At 42.8% G+C, this 27,566-nt stretch overlaps 1 protein-coding gene across 2 annotated transcripts in view; it reads right to left on the bottom strand.

The window, feature by feature from the left end:
• Positions 1–26,521, bottom strand: part of LOC122565413 (CUGBP Elav-like family member 4) — a 475,156-nt gene extending 448,635 nt beyond the window's left edge. For both annotated transcript variants that reach the window (XM_043721364.2, XM_043721365.2), the window contains exon 1: positions 26,233–26,521. In XM_043721364.2, the coding sequence (XP_043577299.1) occupies positions 26,233–26,506 (274 nt within the window). In that variant the 5' untranslated portion in view covers positions 26,507–26,521. The remainder of the gene's footprint in view (positions 1–26,232) is intronic.
• Between the last annotated feature and the right edge of the window lie 1,045 nt (positions 26,522–27,566).

The raw sequence follows: 27,566 nt of genomic DNA, 5'->3' as shown, positions 1-27,566 counted from the left end.
TAGCTCAGTAAATAAACACTTTGCCCAAAGCAACACAGAGTGGGAAGTGAGCAGATTCAATCATGTGCATTTAGTTGGTCAGAGGGGGACGACCAACTGGGAGCACTTGTGTCTGAATATTGTTTGCTGTGATTAAGAAAAGGATCAGACTCATACAAGAAGCTTCTTTGAATTGCAGACACAGAGCTGCAAAACACACAATCCCAGAAAGAACTTAGAATTACCTCGCAATTTTCACATTCTCAAGACAGCCCAGAGGATTTTGGAATCAGTCAACTACTTAAAGTGTAATCACTGCCACAACACAAGAAAACATGGTGGCCAAATATTGTAGGCAGGTGGGTCCCAAAATTATAAATTCTACTGATGACCAGGTAATCTGTTTTAGTGAAGGTGAATGAGCACTAACTGTTGGTCAGGACACAAAGGAGAACCCCCTTACTGTTCTTCCAATAATGTTGTGAAAATGTTGATGCCCACTGGAGAGAACAGACAGAGCCTTGATTGAATATCTCTTGCAAGAGATGGCAGCTCCAGCAGTGGAGCATGTCATTGGTACAGCGCTGAAGCGTTGGCTTGAATCACATGCTCAAGTCCTGGGGTTGGACTGGAACCCATAATCTTCTGCCTTAAAAGACACAAGCACTAAAACGCTGAGCTACAACAGCCATCCAACTCATGTGAGAGGATGACCATTTGCTTGAGCCACAATGGGGCAACAGACAACTATGGCGCTTTACCTTAATATAAGGTATGGCCTAAAAAGGTGCTCCCCAGGAAGAATAGCACAGACACAATGGGTCTCCTTCTGCACAGTATCAATTCTGTTTGGAGTGAGGGGCAGTTGGAAGTCTATGCGGTTAACACTCTCTTGCACTGAGCAGCGTAATGGTTGGAAAACTGCAGATTGCAGGTTCCTATCCTACCATGTCAAATTTTCACATTTGGTAAATTTGACCCAGAGCCAGAGAAAAAAAATCATGAAAGCCTCTGGATCAAGAGAAAAATGAATCCAGTGATTCCCCAGTACCCTTCAAGGAAGAGATGCTGATGCCCCAGTCAAGTTAGGTTTACACAGCAACTGACACTTCATACCTTCTGAGTGTCACTCCATTGTATGCACCTTTATACCAATGAGCCAGTAGATAAAAATAAAATACATCTATCCTCCTGAATTCATACCTTTCCTGCTAAATCCCACATCCTACGTGAGTTTATTTTCCGGAGCCTCAGAAAAGGTTTTGTTGTGAATAGAATATCACACGCACAGCAGTAAGTTATAAAGACATTACTCATACACGGCAGATTCTTAATTAATGCACACCCACGATGTTCCTGGTTGGCAGGTTTTTCTCAACATCTTAAGAAATTCCCAGCAGTCATGTAAAGGAATTGGAAACAATACTTTTATTTACCTTACAATGGGGAGCCTCATCCACCAACCTCAGATGGTCATCATATCTTAAACACAATATGGAGGCTTTAGAGAGGATTGACAAGGTAGCCCTAGAATTGGAACCCTAAACCAATCAGGAAAATAATGAACAGGCTGTCAAGGTCCAGGACTATGTGCTGAGGGACACAATAAAACCTACAACAGCTGCGGCTGAGGTTCAACAGGAAAAGGCCACTGTCTAAGGCCTTTCAGCTATAGTCCACTGAGGATCTGGAATCTGTGGGATCGCCTATACAGTCTGCTTCACAAGAAGTGTACAATGTGGCATTCAATAATATTAAAAATGTATTGAGGCATCTCAGAGTGGAACACGGTGAATAGTGAAAAGTTTATTTTGACTGCATTTTCTATCATTTTGAATATAGAATGTTTTGCCCTTGGGCTATAAATTAACATATAATGTATAATGCAAATATTAAGACTACAGTAATTATATTGAGTGAAATTAGTTGTATTGAGTCAAGCTGAATTTTATTGCAAACATGATAATATTTAAGCTGAAATGTTTTGTCATGTATTTTTACAGATATAATGAATAAAGCACATTTTTGGCAAAAAGAATAGTGTTTTTCTTTCCTTTTGTAAGTAATTGGCTGAGGGGTGATCTAAGGGAGGTCTTAGGAATTGTGAAAGGTTTTGGACGATTTATATAACCACTTTAGGTGCAGCTGAGACTGTTTTTGGGTCCTGTACCTGGTCCTGGGATGGGTGATAAAGGAATATTGACTGGGGCACTCAATAATTCGCAAGCCCAATCAGCGGAAGTGAGTAGACTCTCAAAGATTGATTCAGAAGGCTCACAACTTCAGCCAAACATCCAACTACAGTAGAAAGCGAGTAACTGAGAGCGTGCTTCAACAAAAAAGGTACCTTCTCAGAAATTGTTTTTAGAGAATCCATTAAATCAAAAGAAAGTAGCTATACCACATTGGTCGTGGGGATGGTGCAGGGAAGATGACGGAGACATGTGGTTGTGTTTGTCGGGGAGAGAGAGCGAGAAAAGAGCACAACTAGAGATCATCAACAGATGTTCACTACCAAGTTATCAATCAGGGGATTCAAGTTTTGAAGAGATCTTACAGGGAATTCAGGAAGGACTTCTGTACCCAGAGAGTGGTAAGAATGCAGAACTCAGTACCACAGGGTGTAGTTAAAATGAGTTGTCTCGTTAGAAGTGCATTTACAAAGAAGCTCAACAAGTGCATAAGAAATAGGTCAATCAAGGTGAGGGAGGTTGAGGCATGCCTCAATAGCAATGCGTGGACTGACTGAACTGAAATGAGATGTTCTAATGCCCTCGATACTGCTGTGACCAACACAACAGACAAATCAGAGTTGCACTTTATAATTGCCAGCCTTTATAATCCCCCCCCACCCCACCCCTCCGCCATTTCTTCCCCATATTTTCTTTGAATACTGTGTTTATCAGTGATAAAAGTAACTTGGAAACCAGGAGGAAAGGACTGCTCTCTCCCAGACTCCAAGAGTGTAGATGACGTTTGTTGCAGAGAAGTGTGTAGTGATACAATTTGGCAGAAGAATAACAAGAGGAATTTGAAAAGAAAGGATACAATTCGGACAGATGTACCTGAGTGGAGGGACCTAGATGTGTATAGGCCCAAATCATTGAAGGTGACAGGGCAGATTGGGGAAGAGCTTTAGTACGGTTTACTCGATCCTGGTCTTTATAAATAGAGGTGCAGGGCTCAAAAGCAAGGAACTTGTCGTGAACTGTTTCAAACTCAGAGAATTGTGTCCACGCTTTGGATGGGATGTGAAGGTTTAAGAGAAAAGATTCACAAGAATATTTTTTAAAACATCTTTCATTGGATAAAACTGGCACTGAAAAGCCAATATTTGTCACCCATCACCCCAGAGAAGATGGTGGAAAGCCATCTACTTGAACAGCTGCAGTGCATTGATATAGCTATACCGACAGCCTACAATCCACTAATTTCATCCGCCGCTGCCTTGACCTCTGAGGATTGTACACAGCACCAGCTGGAGAGACCGGAAATGAATTCATTGGTGTGTCATTTGATGTGTGTGGACCCGCAGAGGTAAAAACCGCAACAAGGACAGAACGCCCCTGGTGCTCACCTTCCACCCTACCAACCTTCGCATAAACCAAATCATCCGCCGACATTTCCGCCACCTCCAAACAGACCCCACCACCAGGGATATATTTCCCTCCCCACCCCTCTCCGCCTTCCGCAAAGACCGTTCCCTCCGTGACTACCTGGTCAGGTCCACGCCCCCCTACGACCCACCCTCCCATCCTGGCACTTTCCCCTGCCACTGCAGGAACTGTAAAACCTGTGCCCACACCTCCTCCCTCACCTCCATCCAAGGCCCTAAAGGAGCCTTCCACATTCTTCAAAGTTTTACCTGCACATCCACTAATATCATCTATTGTATCTGTTGCTCCCAATGCGGTCTCCTCTACATTGGGGAGACTGGGCGCCTCCTAGCAGAGCGCTTTAGGGAACATCTCCGAGACACCCGCACCAATCAACCAAATTGCCCCGTGGCTCAACATTTCAACTCCCCCTCCCACTCTGCCGAGGATATGGAGGTGCTGGGCCTCCTCCACCGCCGCTCCCTCACCACCAGACGCCTGGAGGAAGAACGCCTCATCTTCCGCCTCGGAACACTTCAACCCCAGGGCATCAATGTGGATTTCAACAGTTTCCTCATTTCCCCTTCCCCCACCTCATCCTAGTTTCTAACCTTGGGCAACTCGATCCCCTGACTTGTCCGAACTTGTCCGACCTGCCCAGCTCCTTTTCCACCTATCCACTCCACCCTCTCCTCCCTGACCTATCACCTTCATCTCCTTCCCCACTGACCTATTGTACTCTATGCTACTCTCTCCCCACCCCCACCCTCCTCTAGCTTATCTCTCCACGCTTCAGGCTCTCTGCCTTTATTCCTGATGAAGGGCTTTTGCCCGAAACGTCGATTTTGCCTGTCCTCGGATGCTGCCTGAATTGCTGTGCTCTTCCAGCACCACTGATCCAGAGTGTGTGGACCCGCAGCCTATAGGGAACATTTCCTCCAGCTCTGTTGAAAAGCTAGTCCCAGGATTTTGATGGAGTGACAATAAAGTAACAGCCATATGGTTCCAAGCCAGGATGCTGTGCAAATTGGAGGTGGTGGCATTCCCATGTATCTGCTGCTCTTACCCTTCTCAATGGAGGAGATCACGGATTCTGACAGAGGATCCTTGATTAATTGCTGCAGTTAATCTTGTAGACGGTGCACACTGCTGCCACTGTGCATTGCTGGTGAAGGGAGCGAATGTTTAAGTTATTGGATAGGGAGCTGACCAAGCAGGCTGCTTGGTCCTGGATTCCATCAAGCATTCACTCCCTCCACCACAAATGCACAGTGGCAATAGAGAATGGCTCCAGGGATGAAGAGCTTCAGTTAAGCAGATGGCTTAGAGCACTGGGGCAGTTCTCCTTTGAGAATGTATGGTTGAGAGGGGATTTGATCGAGCATTCCAAAATCAACACAGGCCTGAACACAGTGGATGGGGAGAAATTGTTCCATTGGTGGAAGGATCTAGAACAAGAAGACATTGATTTAAGATGAATGGCAAAAGAATCAAAGGTGGGACAGGGAACAACATGTATGACACAGTAAGTAGTTAGGACCTGGAATTCTCGGATTTCCAAAGAGAAACTGTCTCAGTGAGAAGAAAATATCGGTGACGTTATGGGGAATGGTTCAGAGGACTAGGACTAGCTGAGTTGTACTTTCAGAGAGCTAGCAGAAGCACGATTGGCCAAATAGCCTCCTTCTAAGCTCTAACCATTTCATGAAAGGGAAGTCTTAAAATTGCTGCCATCTATTATGAATGATCTTAGAAAATTGGCCCTTAAATGGTGTATTTCTCAGTCCAACTATTCTCAGTTGACCTGGCACCACTAGTTTCAGAGTTTCAAATATCTAATTTGTCCATGCCCATTTTTCCTTCAACTGAAGGCCATGCTTAGTCATTTCAGAGTGGAGTTAAGAGTCAATAGAGTCATACAACCACTGAGTCTGCGTTGACCTATCTACACTAATCCTATTTTCTAACACTTGGCTTATTTCTTTGAATGGTATGGCCTTGCAAGTGCACATCTATATTTTTTCTTAAAGGTTGTGACACTTCCCACCTCAAGTACCCTCTCAGACTGTGCATTCCAGATTCCCATCACCCTCTGGGTGAAAAGAGTTTTCTCAAATCCCCTCCAAAATCCTGCCCTTCCCCTCAAATTTATGCCCCTTGTCAATTAAGGGGGGGGGCATCTGCTTCCTATCCACCCTGCCCACACTCACTCCTTCTGCAAATAATCTTATGCGCCTCAAACCAATCACCTCCCAGCCTTCTCTGCTCTAACCTGAGCTCATCCAGCTTCCCTTTGTTGCTAAAATGCTCCAACCCGGGCAACATCCTGATGAACCTCCTCTGCACCCCCTCCAGTGTAATCACATCCTTCCTAAAGTGTGCCAACCAGAAATGCACACAACACTCCAGCTAAGTCCTAACCAAAGTTTGTACAGTTGCAGCATAACCTTCCTGGTTTTATAATGTGTGCCGCAACTGATAAAGGCAAGTGTCACATATGCCATCTTAATCACCCTATTAATCTGTCCTGCCACCTTCAGGGATCTGTGGACAAGCACCCCTAGATCCCTCTGTTCCTCTGAACTTTCCAGTATCCTGGAGATAGTGAGAACTGCAGGTGCTACAAAGGCAGAGTCAATAAAGTGTGGAGCAGGAGAAAGCACAGCAGGTCAAGCAGCATCGGAGGAAGGGAGTCAACGGTTTAGGTCAGAACCAGTCCTGATGAAGGGTCCTGCCTGAAACATCAACCCCCCCACCCCCGCCCCCCCCCCCTCCTCTGATACGGCTTGACCTGCTGGGCTTTTCTAGCTCCACACTTTATCAACTCTTTCCAGTGTCCTGCCATTGACAGAGTACATCTTTGACTTGTTATTTCTTCCAAACTGCATCACCTCACACTTTTCAGGGTAAAATTCGATCTGCCACTGATCTGCCCATCTGACCAAACAGTCTGTATCTTCCAGTAACTTGAAACTTTCTTCCTTACTATTAACCATCACATCAATCTTCATGTCATCCACAAACTTACTTATCGTCTCCCACTTCCCCACATTCCCATCTATACCATTTACATCAGAATTTAATAACATTTCTGTGGGTCTCAAGTCACGCACAGGCAGGATTGGGCACAAGTGACAAGTTTTGCTTTCTAAAAGATGTTAGTGAACCAGATGAGTTTTTATGACATTCAACAATGGTTTTGTGACAACCATTACGAGCTTTACAATTCCAGATTATTAATCAAATTCCACCAGCTACCATGGTGGGAATTGAAGGAATGTCTCTGGTTAAAGTCAAACAAACTGTAAACATATTCAAGTTACAGTAAGATGTTATAGTGGGTACACTGAAAGGATACTTTAAAATCCTGGGTGGATAGGAGGTTAAAATGGACATGGAATTCACCTTTCTATAATGCATTTGGCTTATGGCAAAGTGCAAAGAGCAGAGTTTAAAAAAGAACAATTACACACTGTGTCAGTGTTTTGTCTTAATCATATGGAATAATGCAGCACTGAAGGAGACCATTCAGCCCATCTTGTCTATGTTGGGTTTTTGAAAGCTTTATCCAATTAGTCCCAACTCAGCATAACCTTAAAGGCAGGGTTGTGGCTCTTGTCACATAGTGGCTCTGGCTCTGCCTCTGCCTCTAAACCAGCAAGTTCTGGGTTCAAATCCCACCTTCCACAAAGCTATGTCTGAACTGACTGATTTAAAAGTAAGCTTTAAAGAAGTTCTTCATGGGTTGCCCAACTCATCCAATGGAATAGTGGGTTCATCCAATGGGTACAGAGTCCATGATCTATAAGCAAACTTATTGGGCCTTGAGATTTGACCTCAAATGTGTTAGGGAGAAGAGTAGACAGCCATGGTGAGATCTTCAGATCATAGATTCAACATTGCTTTTCTGGTAACATAATTACTACTCCACCATTTTAGCAATTCTGATTATTATCAGCACAGAGTTTGAGGTCAGACTGCTTTGCGAGATATATTGATGTGATGTCTCATGATATCATTGAACTCACACCAACATTATAAGTTATTTTTTTAAAATTAACCTGTTAGAAATGTTTTGACATACCTCTGTAAGAGTTGGCACTCAAACCTTGACTTTCTAGTCCAGAAGTCAGGACACTAACACTGCACCACCACCACCACCATCATCATCATCCCCATCCCCATCCCCATCCCCATCCACTTAACACCATGCCATACAAAATTTTAAACTTACCCCTACAGCATTAATATACACTTCAAACTGACTCACATTTCAGTTCACATGACATTTAATCTTTTGAAAGTCTGAAATATTTGATCAATTTATTTAATTAAAAAAGAGTTTTTTTTAAATTAAGTACACTAAGAAAAGATGCTCAACAGATATCACAATTCTGGCAAATACTAGAAATCCTCTTGGAAAACAATGGCATTGACAGTGTCTCCAAAATCCAAATTCCCATGGCCCTCAATCATAAAAGTGAAAGCAAAGTTACCATAGTTCTGCTATCTTGGTAGAGAGGCAACTGATAATGATTTAACCGGAGGGTCACAATGCTACAGATGAGGGGAAAGGTTGAGAAGGACAGTCCTTCATGACAGTGCAGCTGTTGTGGGATCTGAACCCATGCTGTTGGTGTTACGAACCAGCTGTCCAACCAATTGAGCCCCTTGTCCCCCCAACCATTGACCCAGCCAAAACAATCATCACCAATGCCTTCATTTGTGAACAATGGCTACTCTGATGATGTACTGGAATCTCATTTGGGGGTGGGTGGTGTTGCCCTGGCCATTTGTATTCCTCGCGTGGAAGCATCACAGTAACACCCAACCTCATGCTCAATTAACATCCTACAGGGTGATGTAAAACTCGACCTGACTTTCCTTTCTCCAACTCCAGATTCTAAAGCCTATTGTATTTGTCAGCAAAAGCTCAAGCCAAGGTTGCTTAATGCAGCAACACTTAGATAATTATAAAATACTTCAAATGTAGTAAAAAGTCCCAAGACACTTCACAGCGGTGTTATAAAACAAAACATGACTCCGATCTGGAAGGAGATGTTAGATGAAGTGACCAAAAGCTTGGTCAAAGTGATACATTTTAAGGAATGTCTTAAAGGAGATAAATGAGCAACAGAGGCTATCCAGGTTACTGCAGGTCCTCACCCACCACCACCCATCCCAGCACAGTGACTCAGCGCCAGGGACTTGGGTTCAATTCCAGCCTGACACTGTCTGTGCGGAGTTTGCACATTCTCCCCTTGTCTGTGTAGGTTTACTCTGGGTCCTCCCACAATCCAAAGATGTGCAGGTTAGGGGAATTGGCTATGCTAAATTGCCCCATTGTGTTTAGGAACATATAGGTTAGGTGCATTAGTCATGGGTAAATGTAGAGTAATAGGGTAGGGGAATGGGTCTGGGTGGATTACTCTTTGGTGGGTAGGTGTGGACTTGTTGGGCCAAAAGGCTTGTTTCCACAGAGAGGTCCAGAGACAAGGGTGAGAACTTAAAAATCAGGGCATTACTCGACCAGGAGCCAATGTAGTCAATGAGTACCAGGGTATTTGGTGAACAGCACCCAATGTGAGTTAAGACATCGACAGCAAGGAACTCATGGAATTCCCAAATCTAGAGGCAATAAAGGCACTTGTATACAGTGACAGAGTCCCTGCCTCTGAGGCAGTTAGAGCCTGGTTCAAGTCACACCTGCTCCAGAGGTGTATAACAATTTGGTTAGAAAATATCTAGAAAGGTCATGAGGGTTTTGATGGCTGTTAAGTAGAAGGAAGGCAACATTATGGTGGAATTGTGGTCTTAAAGATGATAGTGGTTTAATCACATAGCATTGCCAATGAGAGAGCTGGATTTGGTAGCTGGGGAACAGAGTAGGATCCATTGGTTTCTCCAATATTTAATTGGAGGAAACTTCAACCCATTTTCAGCACTGGATGCCAGATAAGCGATCTGATCATTTTGCAACACTTGAGGTGGTGTCAGAAGAAGTGATAGTGATATAGAGCTGGGTATTGTCAGTGAACATGCCTCTTGACATTCAGGGTCTCCACAGATCAATTCCACACACAGCAGTGCACTCACCAACTAAGGTCTCAAAGAAATTGCCATCTAATCATTTTCTGGTTTTGTTGCACATCAACATGCAACATATAAACTTGAACATACCAACACAATTTCTGACACAAATTCCAATTTGATCATAGCTTAGTTATCAGAAGAAGGAACCCTATCTACACCCATTGGGAAGGATATTTACTATCAATAATGGCACCCCATACTCACCTGAACAAGATTTGTTAACTCAACACAGACCACAGCAAGAAACTCATATGTTTATGCAGGGAAAGTCAGACAGAAAAACGGCAATTAGACCATCCCTTTGTCTTTCTATTTTTGTTCGTTTAGTACAGGAATATACAAGATTTTTCTCTTTGTTGAATACTCAGAAACATCCAATAATGCCCCATGGACTACACGAATGAGTTGTAACTCATTGGTAAATGTGCTCCAGCTACATTCCAGTCCCTCTGGAACATGCACACTTATTAAGTTTATTTTTATTATTTAACTACTATTGAAATTAAATCCACATTCCTGTTAATTTCCATATATCTTGAGCTACTAATCTTGTTGTCCCAATTTGGGATTTATTCAACGAAGAGATAATAACATTAAGAACAGTTCTTTCCAAATCTCCACAACATTGAAACTGGATAAAATCAGCAAGGTCAGAAGGTATCAGGACAAATACAACAGTTTCTATCTACTCCAGAAGGCAAGTTACCAGATATTGAGGAACCAAAGACACCCCATAGCAGTGGTTTCAACCCTGTTAGTCAGGTCAAATACTATCTTAAAATGTGCATATCAAGGCATCACTGAAGGGATTGAGTCTAGTAAAACTGCCAACTTTAAACCGCTGTATCTTTGTGGCCGTTACTTTATTCCTTCAGTTGAATCATTGGCCCTCAAAGCCCTGATATCAGCTTACTGTTTAAAACCACAATATTCATCTGCAAGGTGAAACAAACAACAATTATAAGTAAATATTCAATTTATTCTTAGGCAGAGCTCCTGATAAGTATCAAATAACTCCTCCATAAAGTGTGGCAATCAATACCCTGTTTGGATTCTAACAGGGGCAATCAGGTCCAGACCTCATCTCAACCTTGGCCCAAACATGACCAAAAGAGCTGAAATCCAGGGGTCAGTGACTTTCCCAGACATCAAGTCTCCCTAAGTGTGACACCAAGGAGTCAATTGAATTCATGGGTCAACAGTATGATGGAATACTCTCCTGAATATATACCACTCTGGTGTTCAAGAAGCTCAACACAATCCAGCATCAACCAACTGCTTTACTGGTACTCTATCCAACTTCACCACTCGCTCCCTGTACCACTGATGCACAAAGCCGGCAGTATGTACCATCTACAAAATGCTCTGGAATAACGCACCAAAGCTCCTTGACAGCACCACCCAGACCTATGATCACTCCCATCTAGAAGGACAAGGGGAGCAGGTGCAAGGAAACACCACATACAAGTTTTCATCCAAGACTACATACCATACTGACTTGAAACGATACCACCATTCCTTCAGTGTCACTGAAACAAAATCCTACACTTCCTTCCCCAACAGCATTGTGGGTGTCATGACTAAATGGACTGCATTGGTTCAAGAATCATAGAATCCCTACAGTATGGAAACAGGCCATTTGGCCGAACAAGTCTACACTGACTCTCCGAAGAGTATCCCACCCAGCCCATTCCCCTACCCTATTACTTTCTATTTTCCCCTTGACTAATGCATCTAACCTACACATCCCTGAACACTATGGGCAATTTAGCATGGACAATTCACTAACCTGCACATCTCTGGACTGTGGGAGGAAACCAGAGCACCTGGAGGAAACCCACATAGACACGTGGAGCATGTGCAAACTCCACGCAGACAGTCGCCCAAGGCTGGAATCGAACCTGGGTTGCTGGTGCTGTGAGGTAGCAGTGCTAACCAATGAGCCACTATGCCACCCTAGAAGATGACACAGCATCACTTTCCCAAGGGCAAGTAGGGATGGTTAACAAATGCTGATCTTGCCAGCGACAGTGACATTCCGTAAATAGATTAAAAGGAGCAAGATTGCCTCAAGGTCTTAAAACAGTTTATCAAACCCTGAATGCAAAATTGCTTTGCCAAAGGAGTATAAAAATGGGAGGGAAAACCATCAACATCTCAGCTGAGAAAATGCAACATTTGACTCAAATCATAAATGAATAAAGAGCTTTTATCTGGCAGCCAATTTTTTTTCTGTCTCCAGTTTTCAAATAAGCACTTTAGAAAGAAATTAAAAGACCACATCAGGAAATCCAGCAGCTGCTAGTGGTTACTACAGGTGTGTTGTCAGTTCACACAGAGCAGGAGGGTTCCTGCTTTGATTGCCAGTCTTTGCTGAGTTTGCTGATCTTTTGACAGGGTTGACATTCTTGACTGCTATCTGCTGAAAGGTGTGTACACATATGCTGAGAAAGAACTGTACACAGCTCAGCTGCAATGACGGACAGAAATGAAAGCTCACTGACATTCAATGTCTACGAACATACAGAAAATCACGCACTTTACAGCACAAAAGGGAAACAGCTGTTTCATCCTGCCTGGACAAGCAAACTACTTTTGCCCATACCCCATCCTTTCCCCATACAAAAAGATTTTCATTTATCTATCACTCTGCACAGCCACTAGATGTCCCAATACACTACATCAAGTAAAGTACAACTAATGAAGGTGATGCCTTAGTGGTAGTATCACTAGATGATTAATCCCAGCAATCCTGGTAATGATCTGGGGACCTGGGTCCAAACTGTGTTCAATAAAAATCTGGAATTAAGTAATTGTAGAAACTGTAGGTAATTGTCAGGGGGATAAACCTAACTGGCTCACTAATATTCTTTGGGAAGGAGAGCTACCATTCTTTGAAGAGAAAATGAGGTCTGCAGATGCTGGAGATCAGAGATGGAAATGTGTTGCTGGAGAAGCGCAGCAGGTCAGGCAGCATCTAGGGAACAGGAGAATCGACGTTTCGGGCATTAGCCCTTCTTCAGGAATGAGGAAAGTTTGTCCAGCAGGCTAAGATAAAAGATAGGGAGGAGGGACTTGGGGGAGGGGCGTCGGAAATGTGATAGGTGGAAAAAGGTCAAGGTGAGGGTGATAGGACAGATTGGGGTGGGGGCGGAGAGGTCGGGAAGAAGATTGCAGGTTAGGGAGGCGGTGCTGAATTTGATGGATTTGACTGAGACAGGCTGGGGGGAGGGGAAATGAGGAAACTGGTGAAATCCGAGTTCATCCCTTGTGGTTGGAGGGTTCCTAGCCGGAAGATGAGGCGTTCTTCCTCCAACCGTCGTTTCGCTGTGGTCTGACGATGGAGGAGTCCAAAGACCTGCATATCCTTGGTGGAGTGGGAGGGGGAATTGAAATGTTGAGCTACAGGGTGGTTGGGTTGGTTGGTCAGGGTGTCCCAGAGGTGTTCTCTGAAACGCTCCGCAAGTAGCCGGCCTGTCTCCCCAATATAGAGGAGGCCACATCGGGTACAGAGGATGCAATAGATGATATGTGTGGAGGTACAGGTGAATCTGTGGCGGATATGGAAGTTTCCTTTGGGGCCTTGGAGGGAGGTGAGAGGGGAGGTGTGGGCGCAAGTCTTGCACCTCCTGCGGTTGCAGGGGAAGGTGCCGGGAGTGGAGGTTGGGTTGGTGGGGGGTGTGGATCTGACGAGGGAGTCACGGAGGGAGTGGTCTTTACGGAATGCTGATAGGGGAGGGGAGGGAAATATATCCTTGGTGGTGGGGTCCGTTTGGAGGTGGCGGAAATGACGGCGGATGATGCGCTGTACATGGAGGTTAGTGGGGTGGTAGGTGAGGACCAGTGGGGTTCTGTCCTGGTGGCGGTTGGAGGGGCGGGGTTCAAGGGCGGAGGATCGGGAAGTGGAAGAGATGCGGTGGAGGGCATCGTCGATCACGTCGGGGGGGAAATTGCGGTCCTTGAAGAAGGAGGCCATCTGGGAGGTGTGTTTTTGGAACTGGTCCTCCTGGGAGCAGATGCGGCGGAGTCGAAGGAATTGGGAGAATGGGATGGCGTTTTTGCAGGGGGCAGGATGGGAGGAGGTGTAGTCCAGGTAGCTGTGGGAGTCGGTCGGTTTGTAGTAGATGTCCGTGTTGATTCGGTCGCCTGAGATGGAAATAGAAAGGTCGAGGAAGGGGAGGGAGGAATCTGAGACTGTCCAGGTGAATTTGAGGTCGGGGTGGAAGGTGTTGGTGAAGTGGATGAACTGTTCCACCTCCTCGTGGGAGCACGAGGCGGCGCCGATACAGTCATCGATGTAGCGGAGGAAAAGGTGGGGGGTGGGGCCAGTGTAGTTGCGGATACAGTCATCGATGTAGCGGAGGAAAAGGTGGGGGGTGGGGTACAGTCATCGATGTAGCGGAGGAAAAGGTGGGGGGTGGGGTACAGTCATCGATGTAGCGGAGGAAAAGGTGGGGGGTGGGGGGTGAGCTACCATTCTTACCTGGTCTGGGCTACACACAACCCCTGCAATATGGTTGACTCTTAACTGCCTTCTGGGCAATTAGGGATATGTAATAAATGTTGGCCTAGCTATACCCTGTTGATGAAAAAAAAGTACATGCAGTTTTGTTCTTTTACTTTTCAAAGCTTGATCTTTATAATCTACTGTAGATTCATTTCCAGCACTGTTTCTGGTCAAGCATTCCAGACTCAAGATATCTGTAGAGATGGACCAGTTCAGCCAGGTGAATGAGAGTGTCAGTGAAAGGGTATTGGTTGGGTTGGCGTGAGAGCAAGAAACAGAAGGCTTGGAGGGCTTTGCTGTGGCAGATGAATGTGTACAGGGACTGGATGATCGAAACATCAATTCTCCTGCTCCTCAGATGCTGCCTGACCTGCTCTGCTTTTCCAGCACCACACTCTCAACTCAGATTCTATATACCCTTTACACAACAAATCCTGAAATTTCCTTCACACTTTGAATTATAATCTTAAATTTATGTCAACTCGCTAACTTGATCAATGGAAATAACTGGCCCGAGTTAAGGTGTCAACTTTCAACATATGAGGGAAGTGAGCACAAAGAACAAAGAAGCTTCCAGCACAGGAACAGGCCATTCGGACCTCCAAGCCTGCGCTGATCCAGATCCTCTATCTAAACTTGTCGTCTATTTTCTAAGGGTCTATATCCCTTTGCTACCTGTACATTATGTATCTGTCTAGATACATCTTAAATGGCGCTATTGTGCTCCCCTCTACCACCTCCGCTGGCAACATGTTCCAGGCACCCACCACCCTCTGCGTAAAGAACCTTCCATGCATATCTTCCTTAAACTTTTCCCCTCTCACGATGAACTCATGATCCCTTGTAATTGAGTCCGCCATTCTGGGAAAAAGCTTCTTGCTAACCACCCTGTCTACACCTCTCATGATTTTGTCGATCTCAATCAGGTCCTCCCTCAAACTCCGTCTTTTTAATGAAAATAATCCTAATCTACTCAACCTCTCTTCATAACTAGCACCCTCCATACCTGGCAACATCCTGGTGAACCATCTCTGCATCCTCTCCAGGTTACTAACCAGCCCTGATCAAACTATACCTTAGCCTTTCTTCAGAAGAAAACTGGATGTGGGAGGAAAGTTACACAATTACAAGGAAGATTAATCAAAACACACAACAGAGGAGCATTCCTATCTGAACTCAATTGAAAAGCTTAAGATAACTAAAGGATGATAATTAAACACTGGTTTAGCCAGCAATGCCCACATCCCATGATGATATTTTTCAAAATGGCTCGGCATTTGATGATGTGCATCTGGTGTCTGTGGCTCCCTATGTGTGATTAGTTAAGTCTGTGTTTAGTTGCAGAAGAAAGAAACTAAACTGTGGGCAAGTAGCTGTAAGCATGAGAGCAGACATTTTAAAGAACTGAGTCACACTCTTGTTCTGGACATACAACCTGGGGCTTTATTTCTGCATATCTCTACAAAACACAGAGATCTCAATCAAGATACCTGGGACACTGCAATTGGTTAAAAATCCTAGGGCTAGGGAGGGAAGCAAAAACCTTGATAATTTAGATTGTATGGTCATATGTATTCAAGTGCAGGAGTACAGTGAAAAGTGTGTAATGGTGCCATCTTTGGTACAAAGGTACCTAGATACAAAAAGATTAGGTACAGAATAGTAAAAGAGAGAAACAAAATTAGAATATTAAGCATTACTTTCATAGAATAAGTAGAAAAATAAATAAATAACGTCAAAGTTAACATTGAAGTCCTTCTTAACATAAATTAGAAAAATAAAGGAATAAAATTCAACAATCTTTCTTGAGTGCTTAGCCATGCTGAGGCCCAATCTCCTCCAGTTAGCTCACTGTCCAGGAGACCCCAGCTCCTGTTCTCAATGGCGCTGCCAATACTCGGAGAGGTCCCTTACCACTCGCTTTTCCTGTGTTATTCTTGTTCTTAATTATCATCTCCTGCTGAGAAATGGGCTTATGTGGTTGTCTAGTGAGGAGGAGAGGTTTCTTGGTTTGGGTGTGATGCCTCCCCCTTCCCACATTCAAAAGCCCTTCTAACACGGACAAGGCTCAGATCTGAAGCATGGTCAACTTGACGCACCAGAGAGCTGTTTAACCATAGCAAGAACTTCCAGGACAATTGCATAGGAGACAATTTATTGCACGGGGGGTATGGGGGAAGTATAACAAACAGTTTCCACTATTCTTTTACACATTTTAAATTTAATGGAGCATCATCTTGATGAAAAATATTCAGTTCTGAGCTTTGTCTGAAAAGTAATGAAGTGATATAATTTGAGCTACAATTTAGCAGCATACAAACAACCCTAATCACAACAACCCTGCATTACAATAGTACCTACAGCAAGGAGCTTGTGGTACAGTGCTGGTGTCACTAGGCCAGGAAGTTCAGGTTCTAGTCAAACACAGTGTGATGCTAGAAAAGCACAGGGGGTCAGACAGAATCCAAGGAGGAGAGCTGATGTTTTGAGCAAAGCTCTTCATCAGGAATGCTGAAGAGCTCATGCTCAAAATGTCGACTCTCCTGCTCCTCAGATGCTGCCTGACCCGCTGTGCTTTTCCAACAACACACTCTTTGACTCTGATCTCCAGCGTCTGCAGTCCTCACTTTCTCCCAGTTCAGTTCAAATCCCACATTCCCTGGATGTGTGTCATTACACTTATGAACATGCTGACTGAAAATAGCCTTCATGTGGCATGGCGGTACTGTCTTCACCTCTGGTCCAGAAGATCCTAGTTCAAGTCCCACCTATGTCAGATGTGTTATAACTTATCTGAAAAGGTTAGTTTTTCAAGGTTAAATTAATCAGGCACAAGTCCTACCTGCTCTGGATGTATTTTATAACACACATTAAAAATATCAATATTACAGCATGACTAATATAATTGACTATGTTCAATTATATGCAGGTGGAGGGGTAATAATTGTGACTTCACTTGAGCATATTTAAAATGGACACTAGTGCTCCTCAGGCATTCAGTGCAGAGGGCGTGAGCAAGTCGGAGAACCTCCTCCAGTCTGGTCTGCCCTTGGGTATGGCCAAGATGGCTAGTACCAGGTCCAGGCAGTGGGCTGTGGAGGGGTTCATAGATGCCAACTGTCTGCCACTCTTCCGCAGCTATGTTCATGCCCAGGTGTCCTTGGAGAGGGAGCATGCTGTGTCCACCAACACTCTTGATGCCTTTGGAGACAGGTGGGCACCGTGGGGGATACAGTGCTTTGTCTACTCCTCCTACTCCACTTTGATTTAAACTCTTTCCCTTCTCCTCACCTTGGATGATCTGATTTACCCTTAATAAGCTTTGAACAGAGATGATTTATGGTGTGGTGATGCATTTTGGTAGATCTAATGGAGGAGGGAATCACAGAGAAATTAGCAGAGCTCTTAGTGACATCAAGATACAGGCAGATCTAAGCGTATACCACAGTCTCAAGTTCCCTGAATGTGGCAACACGTTCAATAAGGTGGTCAAGAAGGAATATAGCATGCTTGCTTTCATCGGTCAGGGAATAAAATATAAAAATTGGCAAGTCATGTTGCAGCTTTATAGAACTTCACTTTGGCCACATTTGGAATATTATGTACAGCTCTGGTCGCCACACTACAAAAAGGATGTGGAGGTTTTCGAGAGGGTACAGAGACAGTTTACCAGAATGTTTTCTGGTTTGGAGGGTAAAAGGTATGAGGAGAGATTGGACAAACTTACTTTGTTTCTACTCGAATGTCAAAGGGTAAGGAATGACCTGATGGAAGTTTACAAAATTACGGGAGGCATGGATACAATATATAGACAGAATCTATTTCCCTGAGTCAAGATATAAAAACCTGGGGGCATCTAGGGGACATAGGTTTAAGCTAAAAGGGGATAAGTTTAAAGAGATGTGAGAGGCAAGTTTTTTTTTACACAGAGGGCTTTAAGTGCCTAGAATGCATTGCCGGTAATAGGGGAGGGGGCAACATTTAAGAGGCATGTTGACAGATATATGAATAGACAGAGAATAGAGGGATACATTGAGGCAAAAGGTGTTTAGAAAGGCATCATGTGCCAGTGCAGTCATGGTGGACTGAAGGGCCTGTTCCTGTGCTGTATTGCTCTTTGTGTCTTTGTACTGGTGATGGTTAATAAGTGAAGAAATACCATGAATGGTTTAGTGACAGGAGAAAATACTTTCAGTTCTGTGCGATGACACTTCTGGATGTTACAAAAAGAAGTTAAAAGGGATACTGCAGCTCTTCTGATGCAGTGGTATTGTCCCTACCTTTAACCCTCAAGTTTGGGTCCAAGTCGCACCTACTTCAGATATATATTGTAATACGGCTGAAAAGGTTTATTAAAAATATCTATGAAAAAGGGACACTTACTGAAACTGTGTGTGGTTGAGTTGGGAGCTACATGCTTGCAATATTTCATTCAATAAACAAATGTAAAGATTGGTTCCAGTTTCCTCCTTCAACACTGGCTTCCTGGAATAAAACATTTGTTGTCTCACAAAGCACTTAGAACACCCTGAGGTTAGGATAGGAATTGCATATTTGCAACTCTCGTCTTTAGGTTTTCTTCAACCGACCAAAATGTCTGCCAAGCACCTTTCCTGAAGATAGTGCTGACATTTTTAAAACATTCTTTCATAGGATGTGGGCATTGGCACTCCTTTTATTCCATTGTATTTAGCTAAGTTCAAATTCCCAAGCTGCCATGGTAAAATTTGAATTTATTTCTCTATATCATTAATCCAGGCCACTGGATTACTAGTCCAATAGGATAACTATAATGCTATCTTATTCAGATAAGATAATATTATAAACTGTGGACTGCTACAGTCTGGAAGCAATTTTCTAACTTTTCAGGTAATTTCACAGGTCAGCAGTGTCTATCAGTACTTAGCACGGAAACACCTGGGAATTGTCTGTACCGATGTGCAGCAGAATGACCTAGTACTAGGGTCATTGCTCAAAAAGGAGCCAGGGATTTTCCATGTGCTCTGGTCAATATTGCTTTTTCAAATCACAGCATCAGAAACTAGTTATTCATCTTCATTATTAGTTTTATAAGTTAGTTTTCACAAAGTGTTTATCTATGCAACAGAATAAGTTACATTTCAAAGTAACCGATTGGACACAAAGAGAAATTGAATGTAAATCTTTGTATTAACCCTGGTACAATTTCATCCCAACACTGTCAAAGTCCAAAACATTTCATGTTTGTTTGATACAGTAATTAAGGGGCTAATTTTAATCTGACTCTCTTGGTGCGCATACCATAGAATCCAGGTGACAGAATTTATTGCATAATGCAGTACGTCATGCGAATTTGGGAGCATTGGTTTTTGCACACCATGGCTCATTGACTTTTGAACCCAAATTGTTTATAAATTGCATTAATTTGAAAATCATGCTTTTAGCACCATTTCAGAGTCACGATGCTACATGACTGTAATCAGAAGGTGAGGTGAGAATGACTGGCCTTGACATCAAGGCTGTATTCGACTGCATGTGGCATCAAGGAGCCCTAGCAAAATTGGAATCAATGGGTCTTAGGAGCGAACTCTCCACTGGTTGGAGTCTCACCTGGTACGTGGGAAGATGACCGTGGTTGTTGGAGGTCAGTCAGTTCAGCTCCAGGACATGGGGGGGCAGGAGTTCACCAGGATGGTATCCTGGACAGAACTTTCTTCAGCTGCTTCATCAGTGGTCTTCCGCCATCATAAGGTCAGAAGTGCAGATGTTTGGCAGTAATTGCACAATATTCCGCACCATTCAGGACTCGTTAGACACTGAAGCAATCCATGTTCAAATGCAACACGATCTGGACAATATCCAGGCTTGAGCCGACAAGTGGCAAGTAACATTTGCGCCACACAAATGCCGGGCGATGACCATCACCAATAACAGACAATCTAACCACTGACCCTGACATTCAATGGTGTTACCATCACTGAATTCCCCACTATCAACATCACTGACCAAAAACTCGACTGAACTTACCACATAAGCACAGTGGTTACAAGAGCAGGTCAAAGGCTAGGAACACTGGGGTGAGTAATTCACCTCCTGAGTCCCCAGAACCTGTCCACCATCTACAAGGCACAAGTCAGGGGTCTGTTGGAGTGTTCCCCATATACCTGGATGGGTGCAGCTCGAAAAACACTCAAGAAGCTTGACACTAACCAGGACAAAGCAGCACACTTGATTGGCACCACATCCACAAGCATCCTCTGCCTGCATGACCGATGCTCAGCAGAAGCAGTAGCAGTGTGTATTATAAGACCAGAAGACATAGGATCAGAAATTAGGCCATTCGGTCCATCGTGTCTGTTCCACCATTCAATCATGGCTGATGGATTTTTCAACCCTATAATCCCACTTTCCCCCATGTAACCTTTGATCCCCTTGGCAATCAAGCACTTATCTATCTGTTTTAAATATAGTCACTAACCTGGTCTCCACAGCTTTCTGTGGCAATGAATTCTACATATTCACCACTCTCTGGCTGAAGAAGTTTCCATCTGCAAGATGCATTGCAGAAATTCACTGAAGGTCCTCATAGACCACCTTCCGAATCCATGACCACTTTCATCTGGAAGAACATGGGCATCAGAAACACAGAACACCACCACCTTCAAGTTCCCCTCTAAGCCACTTACCATTCTGACTAGGACATATATCACCATTCCTCCACTGTCACTGGGTCAAAATCCTGGAATTCCCTCCCTAAGGGCATTGTGGGTCAACTCACAGCAAATGGACTGCAGCAGTTCAAGAAGACAGCTCACCACCACCTTCTCAAGAGCAGCTAGGGATGGGCAATAAATGCTAACCAGCCACTGACACCCACATTCCACAAATGAATAAAAAAAGGCACAAATTTGAGATTCTTTCAGTTTATATCATGTTTTTTTTTAGTTTTAACTTAAGGTATTTGTAATGCCAAAATTTTGGAAGATTCTATAAGTAGCAATCTGTCTTTTACTGAGAAATAAAGAATAGCCAATACACTGTTATTGTTCTGCAGATAGTGGCTTGAATCACCTGAGTAAGCAGACAAGGCCTCAGTTGAACATCCTACAGGAAAGGTGCTCACTCTGAATGTACAGCATTTCCCTCAGTATTGCAGTTAATCCGCCTAGATTCTGTGCTAAAATCTGTGGCTTCAAATCCCCAAACGTCTGACTCAGAGGTGACAGTGTCACAGTTGGTACTCTGACTCACACCAGCAAATGCTACCATTGAATCATAGCTGACTTTTGTACACTGAGCTTGATCTGCTTCAGTCCAGTTTGGTTCAGCAAGTGCTACTTATTAGGAGTGATAGGAACTCATTTTGGCTCAAAAGTATGATCCGTTTTGATATATTCCATGTTAAAACAAAAACAGACATGTTTAACAAGTTTTCAATTATCAGTGTTACTCTCAGCATTTCTCCGATGTTGGCATTTAAGTATATAGTAGAAATAAGCCACACGTTTGCTGTTGTTGTTCAGATTTTGTGGCACATTGCCTTATGCATGCTGTTAGTGCCAAGCAATAGGAGTATTGACATCTAGACAGTACACTTGCAGGTCTCTAAAGCTTGGTTTTCCTAGCTTGCAGCCAAGCCCACTGGATTTAGGTAGGAGATGTGTTCCTCTGAGGGAGAACTGCACATTCAACATCAGAGAAATAGATCAGTGCAGGCACACACTTCTCAGCAGTTTGGTTCACAACACTTTGATGTGACAATGGATTTCTCCATCCACTGGGTGTGTTACCTAATTAATCAACAAACACCTCACCCGAAAAGCTCTGCTTTCGAAATAAGGTCAGAACCAACATTTGCCTTTTGCTTTCAATCCAGCTGACCGTGGTCAAGAGTACAGCATTCTCAAGTAATAACTATTTCACAAAACAGGAAATATAGAAATAATAATCCAGATTCAGAAATGAGGAGGAGTTAATGGTGCCAAATTAAAGATGGGCCCTTTCTCCAAACTAAAATCCAACATGGGATCAGAGGTGAACAATCAATAGAGTAGCACTCTGTAGATTTTAGTCTAAAAAAGATTTACAACAAGAAATGTGATCATTGCAACGCATAGTGCTGTCTGTTCCTAACATAAAGTTGGTTAAGACACGCCTTTAGTATTATAAAGTCAGGAAGTATGCTTTACAAATTGATATCACATGAAGGAACAATCAAACACATTTCAAGAGTGGCATTTCTATTTTATTGGATTAAGAGTATTGGAAGCTGTCTCAGCTTCCCAAAGACAGAAAGGGCAGCTTCCTTAAAAAAAAAGCTTTCATGGAATGTAGATATCAATGGCAAGAGCAACATTTGCTGTTGATCCTTAATAGTCCTCAAGATGGTAGTAGTGGTAATGAGTAGCATTCTTAAACCACTGCTCAGTCAACATGGTGTCGGTGGACCCACAATACTGGGAAGGGGAAAAATGATTAAAATTTGTCTTTTCAAGAGTTCAAAATGAGCCAGAGAACCATCAGTAGTTTCTTTCATTCCTGGTCTGATATTCTACTATATTGACTTGACTTGAAAAGAAAATGAAGAATGGTGTAAGAGAAGTTAGCAATTAATTATTGTTAAGTTTGTCAAATTGCCATGGTGTATTTCAATCACTGCGTTAACTGAGAGGGTGAGCAACCAGTATGATTCAGATCATCAGGAGCTTAACTAAAATAAAGGTTTAGAAAATTGAGATTATTAGCTTAGGTAAAGAAGAGAATTGGAGGTAATCTCATGGAAACGTCAAGCTTACATGATTTCCCCAGGCAAATAGCTTGTAATGCTAAAGAGAGAAGACAGTCAAGTTAACAAAGAGAACGTTAGGTTTATGAATAATGTCAATAGAATCTTTTTATTTAAAGGGAAACAATTAACTAAAATTAACTAAACTGAAAAAGTGCATATAAATGTTTTGCAGATCCAACTTCACGCATTCTTGTTGACTTAAAGGATTTAAGGTTAGGTTAAGAACACCTAGGTGAGATTTGAGTATCAAAAGGAATCTGATTGATAGAATATTCCTCTTCATAATATGGAAAGCAAAAAGAATCGGGCACCATAAAATCACTGATGTACACAACACACAAGTTGGTTCACTATTGCAGTTACATGTGTTCGGCTCCAGACGGATCGGTGATGAGAGTCCAATACCAGCACATCACAGGTGATGAGAGATTGACTTGAAGCCGAAAAGACTAGCATCTTCTGATAGCGCAGGTCCGATTCCCCTTCTGGCTTGGGAACTGCCTTTCTCAGAGTGGAAGGCAATGGCAACAGGTCACAACAAAAACTGCCAAGAAGGTAGCTCAGGTTGAAGCATCAGAAGACACTGAGCCAAGGACCAACCTGCTGGTATAGCTCAGTTAATGACAGATCATAAACAATCACCTCCAAACCCAACCAACTGTTTCAATCGGTTTTTATTTGGAAACAGGTGAATTCCCAATTAATGCCCATCACTTGAATAAATACTCAATGCAAGAACAATTATCACCATTTTAAATATTTTAATAAAACAATATGAAAATGGAAATCAAATTAAAAGTTAACAAAGAGCTGCAGGTTGCAGTAAGGAAAAAGAATTTAAATTGAATGCCCTCTATGTGCAAATCAGTCCACTATAGAGATGAGGCAGCCCATCATTTAATTGCTATTACTTCTAGTGATCAAATTCTGGATTTTGCTTTAAATAGACATCACCTAGGTGAAGGGACAAGCACCAAGACCACAGGACACTGCCAAGGTCAAAAAGAACAGGAAAGAAAAGGTAAATCGAGATCAAAGACCGTGTGATGCTGACTTGTGTTTGAAAAGATAAATGAGCAGCTCACTCCAGCACATAAAAGGTGTTTTCAACATTGGAAAAGTTTTAATTGCAACAAGTCTGAAGAAAAGAAGTCTTTACAACCGTTGTTAAGTCAATTTTAAATGCACGAGGGAACAGGGCAAGAAGGTAAACCTTACAGTGCATATATCCAAATAGAGTTTGCCAAAGTATTTGCGAAATACAGAGAAGAGTCAGCTTACCATGAACAAAACAGGATAAATTATCAAACTCAAACATTCAAAACAGGATAAATTATCAAACTCAAACGTCCAAAGAATGAAAGGGGAGCACCAAAAAAAAATCTTCTCTGAAGTGTCAGGATAATGAAGAGAAGTCAGCAGGACCTTGTCAACCAAAGGGGAGGTAGGTTGACTCATGCATTGCTGAAATGCTAAGCACATTCCCTACCATGTTGAACAAGGGCAAGCAAACATGCTGTTGCAAAACAATATATTCCTCGCCTCACACCTGCTAATAGAAAAGGGGCAACAAAAATACTGTACCTCTTTCTGTCTGGTGCTTGAATGATCAAATTTAGTGGCTCATCATCCTTGACTCTTGAATGACAAGTCACCCGATTTAGGCACAAGACTCAAAAATAATTTTATATATAAATGTGAAATATATAATTCCGATCTTAGAGCCGGTTTCATCTTAATTATAAAGCGTGACATGTAGGAAAAGAAAATTTGACATCGAGCAAGTGCAGCTCTTGACATAGTATATGAAGCAAAGTAATGAGACGGGCAGTTTGTTGCAATGCATACAGCTCTTACTACCAATTGTACCATTTGGTAAATAAAGTTTTTAAGCAGTTAAACATAAAATTCATTTAAAAATTACACCGTTCACATTGTAAATATTTATCTATAACATATCCCACTGCAAACACTGTCTCAAAGAACCACAGTAAAACACACCAGGATTCTCTGCTAACAATTCCTTCATTTACTGGGTAATCCGTTCAAATGCCCTCTGATGAACTACAACCTTGTATGTAACGTATTGTTTATAACCAGTCATTAATACAGGAAACAGCTAATACATCCGCCCTGTAACGCACTCCTTGCTGTAATACTCCCGTACCACAACCTCTCACAGAACACACATCATTTACCTCATTTGTAGTCAACAATCTTATACAAGGCTCATCTTCTTAACTACAGCACAACCTCTAATGTAACATGCAATAATTCAGCTTCGGTCGCTGAGAGGGAATGTGTGCATAAATAAAAATTAGATATCTGTAACGTGTTCCTTGAGAAAGGCAGGCTTTTTAGCATTGTTTGATACACAAGATCTACTGGTTAAATGGTCAGCTTTTACAATTAAAAGTTGATATGAAGAAATGTCCCCAAGTCCCAAGCATCAGCGCTTCATTAAGAGGTGGGAAGTGGGGACAATGAAAAACAAACGATCCATTGCTTGATCTGTTAGAAACCTTGAAAAAGATCGCTCCCTTTTTGGGAAAGTATTTGGTAAATGGGTAACGTTGGAGGGTAAATTGCACCAAATGTTGTCGTGGCGTTGCTAGAAAAAAAAACCCTAATCACTTGAGACGTCAGAGTAAAAGACCTGGATATATCAGGACCGTTCTCACGCCGAGGGAAGCACTAAAGACGGTGCCTCTTTAAACTAAACTGCGATTGAGGACAACAATGCAACTTGTAATCCTTAAAACAAAACTGGGCATTGTTAACGAAACGGCCATCCACTGTAATAGCCTGAATGCACTTCACATTATCCCGTCTGAATTTACAATAACTAGGGCAATGAATCCTGGAGTTAAAATGAAATGATTTCTTTCCCACTTACAACCTTATTAATAAAGAGTGATTGGATTTCAGGCTCAACTTGAATAAAACACCGAGCATTAGTTTCAATAAAATGAAAGACGTAACTGTACAGTAAATAAAAGAATCTTTTCTGCCAATCAGTGTGAAACAAAAATCATTCAGTGGCGACATTTTAAATGTAATTTTAATCAAATGCCTAAGTGCTTTGATTAATTCAACTCTGTTAATTTGATCATCGTCTTTTTTTAACTGAAAAACAGGTTGATCAATAGTCAATTAAAGAAGCTAAAATAACTAGAAATATTAACACAATTAATAAGGTCTTGTTTTGAATCTACTGGTATCAGAATCTATGATTTCCCATTAACTGCTTTGTTGCCTTATTCTGTAGGTGGTGCTGATGTTATTCAAACCTTTGTGCATGCCTGTGAACCGGTCCTTCAGCACAGTTAACTCATATATCTTCCCAAATTCCTCAAAGAGGGGCTTCAGGTCATTCTCCTCCAGGTTCCGTGGGATCTGGCCAATAAACAGCTTAATGGCGTCGTGGTCCTTCATCTGGCTGTGGTTGAGCTGAATATCAGCCTCGTTCATGGGTTGATGATACTGGGAAGGCTGCCGCTGCTGCTGCTGCTGCTGTTGCTGCTGCTGCTGCTGAGCTCCGTCTGCCTCTCTCAGTCTGGCCATCGCTAACCAACAGAATGAAGAACACAGGAGGCACCACTCAGCTGTAGAGAGAAAAAAAAGACTTCCTGTTTCAGCCTGTGTGCTCAGTGGTGACACCCCTTGAGGACTGGCTGTCTGGAAAAGCTGTTTGTATATTCCCCTTTCAGTTTAGCAGCAAGCAAGGTTTAAAGAGATCGCTGCTAATTAACCCTTGGAAGGCAGAAATGCTTTTCCTTTGTTGTTCTTTTTGATCTCCTGTTCAAAACGTTTGCATGAAAACAGTTCCAAGGTAATAGAGTGAGAAATCGTAAAGGGAATGTATTTGTATTAAAACCAGCCGCCCGAACATTGCAGGAATAATTTCTGGCTAGGTACCTTAACAGCCTTCAGGATTCAGAACATAACCATAATTTAAAACAAAGAAGAGGGTGCTGGAAATCTGTAACACAGAAGAGCAGAAATTGCTGGAGAAACCCAGCAGGTCTGGCAGCATCAGTGGAGACAGAAACAGAGTTAACGTTTCGAGTCCAGTGACCCTTCTTCAGTCATCAATGATCACTGGACTGGAAGCGTTAATCTTGTTTACTCTCCACAGATGCTGGCAGATCTGCTGAGTTATTCCAGCAATTTCTGTTGTTGTCACCTGTGACAGAATAGTGGGTGACTATTTAGAAATTAAAGGCTGTCAGGCACACCATGGGCACTGACATAACACTCAGGCTCAAGATACAGCAGATAGTCAGGAAGGATCACTCAAATTAGCTTGCCCATGTTTACATCCTGAATGTACACCTGAGTGACCGTGGAGTATGATCATGTAATGTCCGGTTCACTGGAGATCTTGCCGACACCACAGGATGCTGAATGCTTCATGGATCCGCATTTTGAAATGCCATTTAAAAGCGTTTCCCAGTCACTGACTTGTGACTTGGATGAGCTGTCCTGAATAGAACGTTGGATTGGTGCACAGTAAAGCTTGGGACAGCTGCCACTCAGGCCCAGTGGGGAAAGACCACCGTCTAAGGTCTTTCTGCTGAAGTGAAATGGGGAGCCATTCAGTTATCAGACCCTTCCCATGTGT

This window comes from Chiloscyllium plagiosum, unplaced genomic scaffold, assembly GCF_037043375.1.
Source record: "Chiloscyllium plagiosum isolate Xiang-an unplaced genomic scaffold, Cpla_swu_hap1 HiC_scaffold_28, whole genome shotgun sequence".
Lineage (NCBI taxonomy): Eukaryota > Metazoa > Chordata > Chondrichthyes > Orectolobiformes > Hemiscylliidae > Chiloscyllium > Chiloscyllium plagiosum.
Note: the sequence above shows the minus strand (reverse complement) of the source record. Positions and strands in the feature narration are given on the sequence as shown.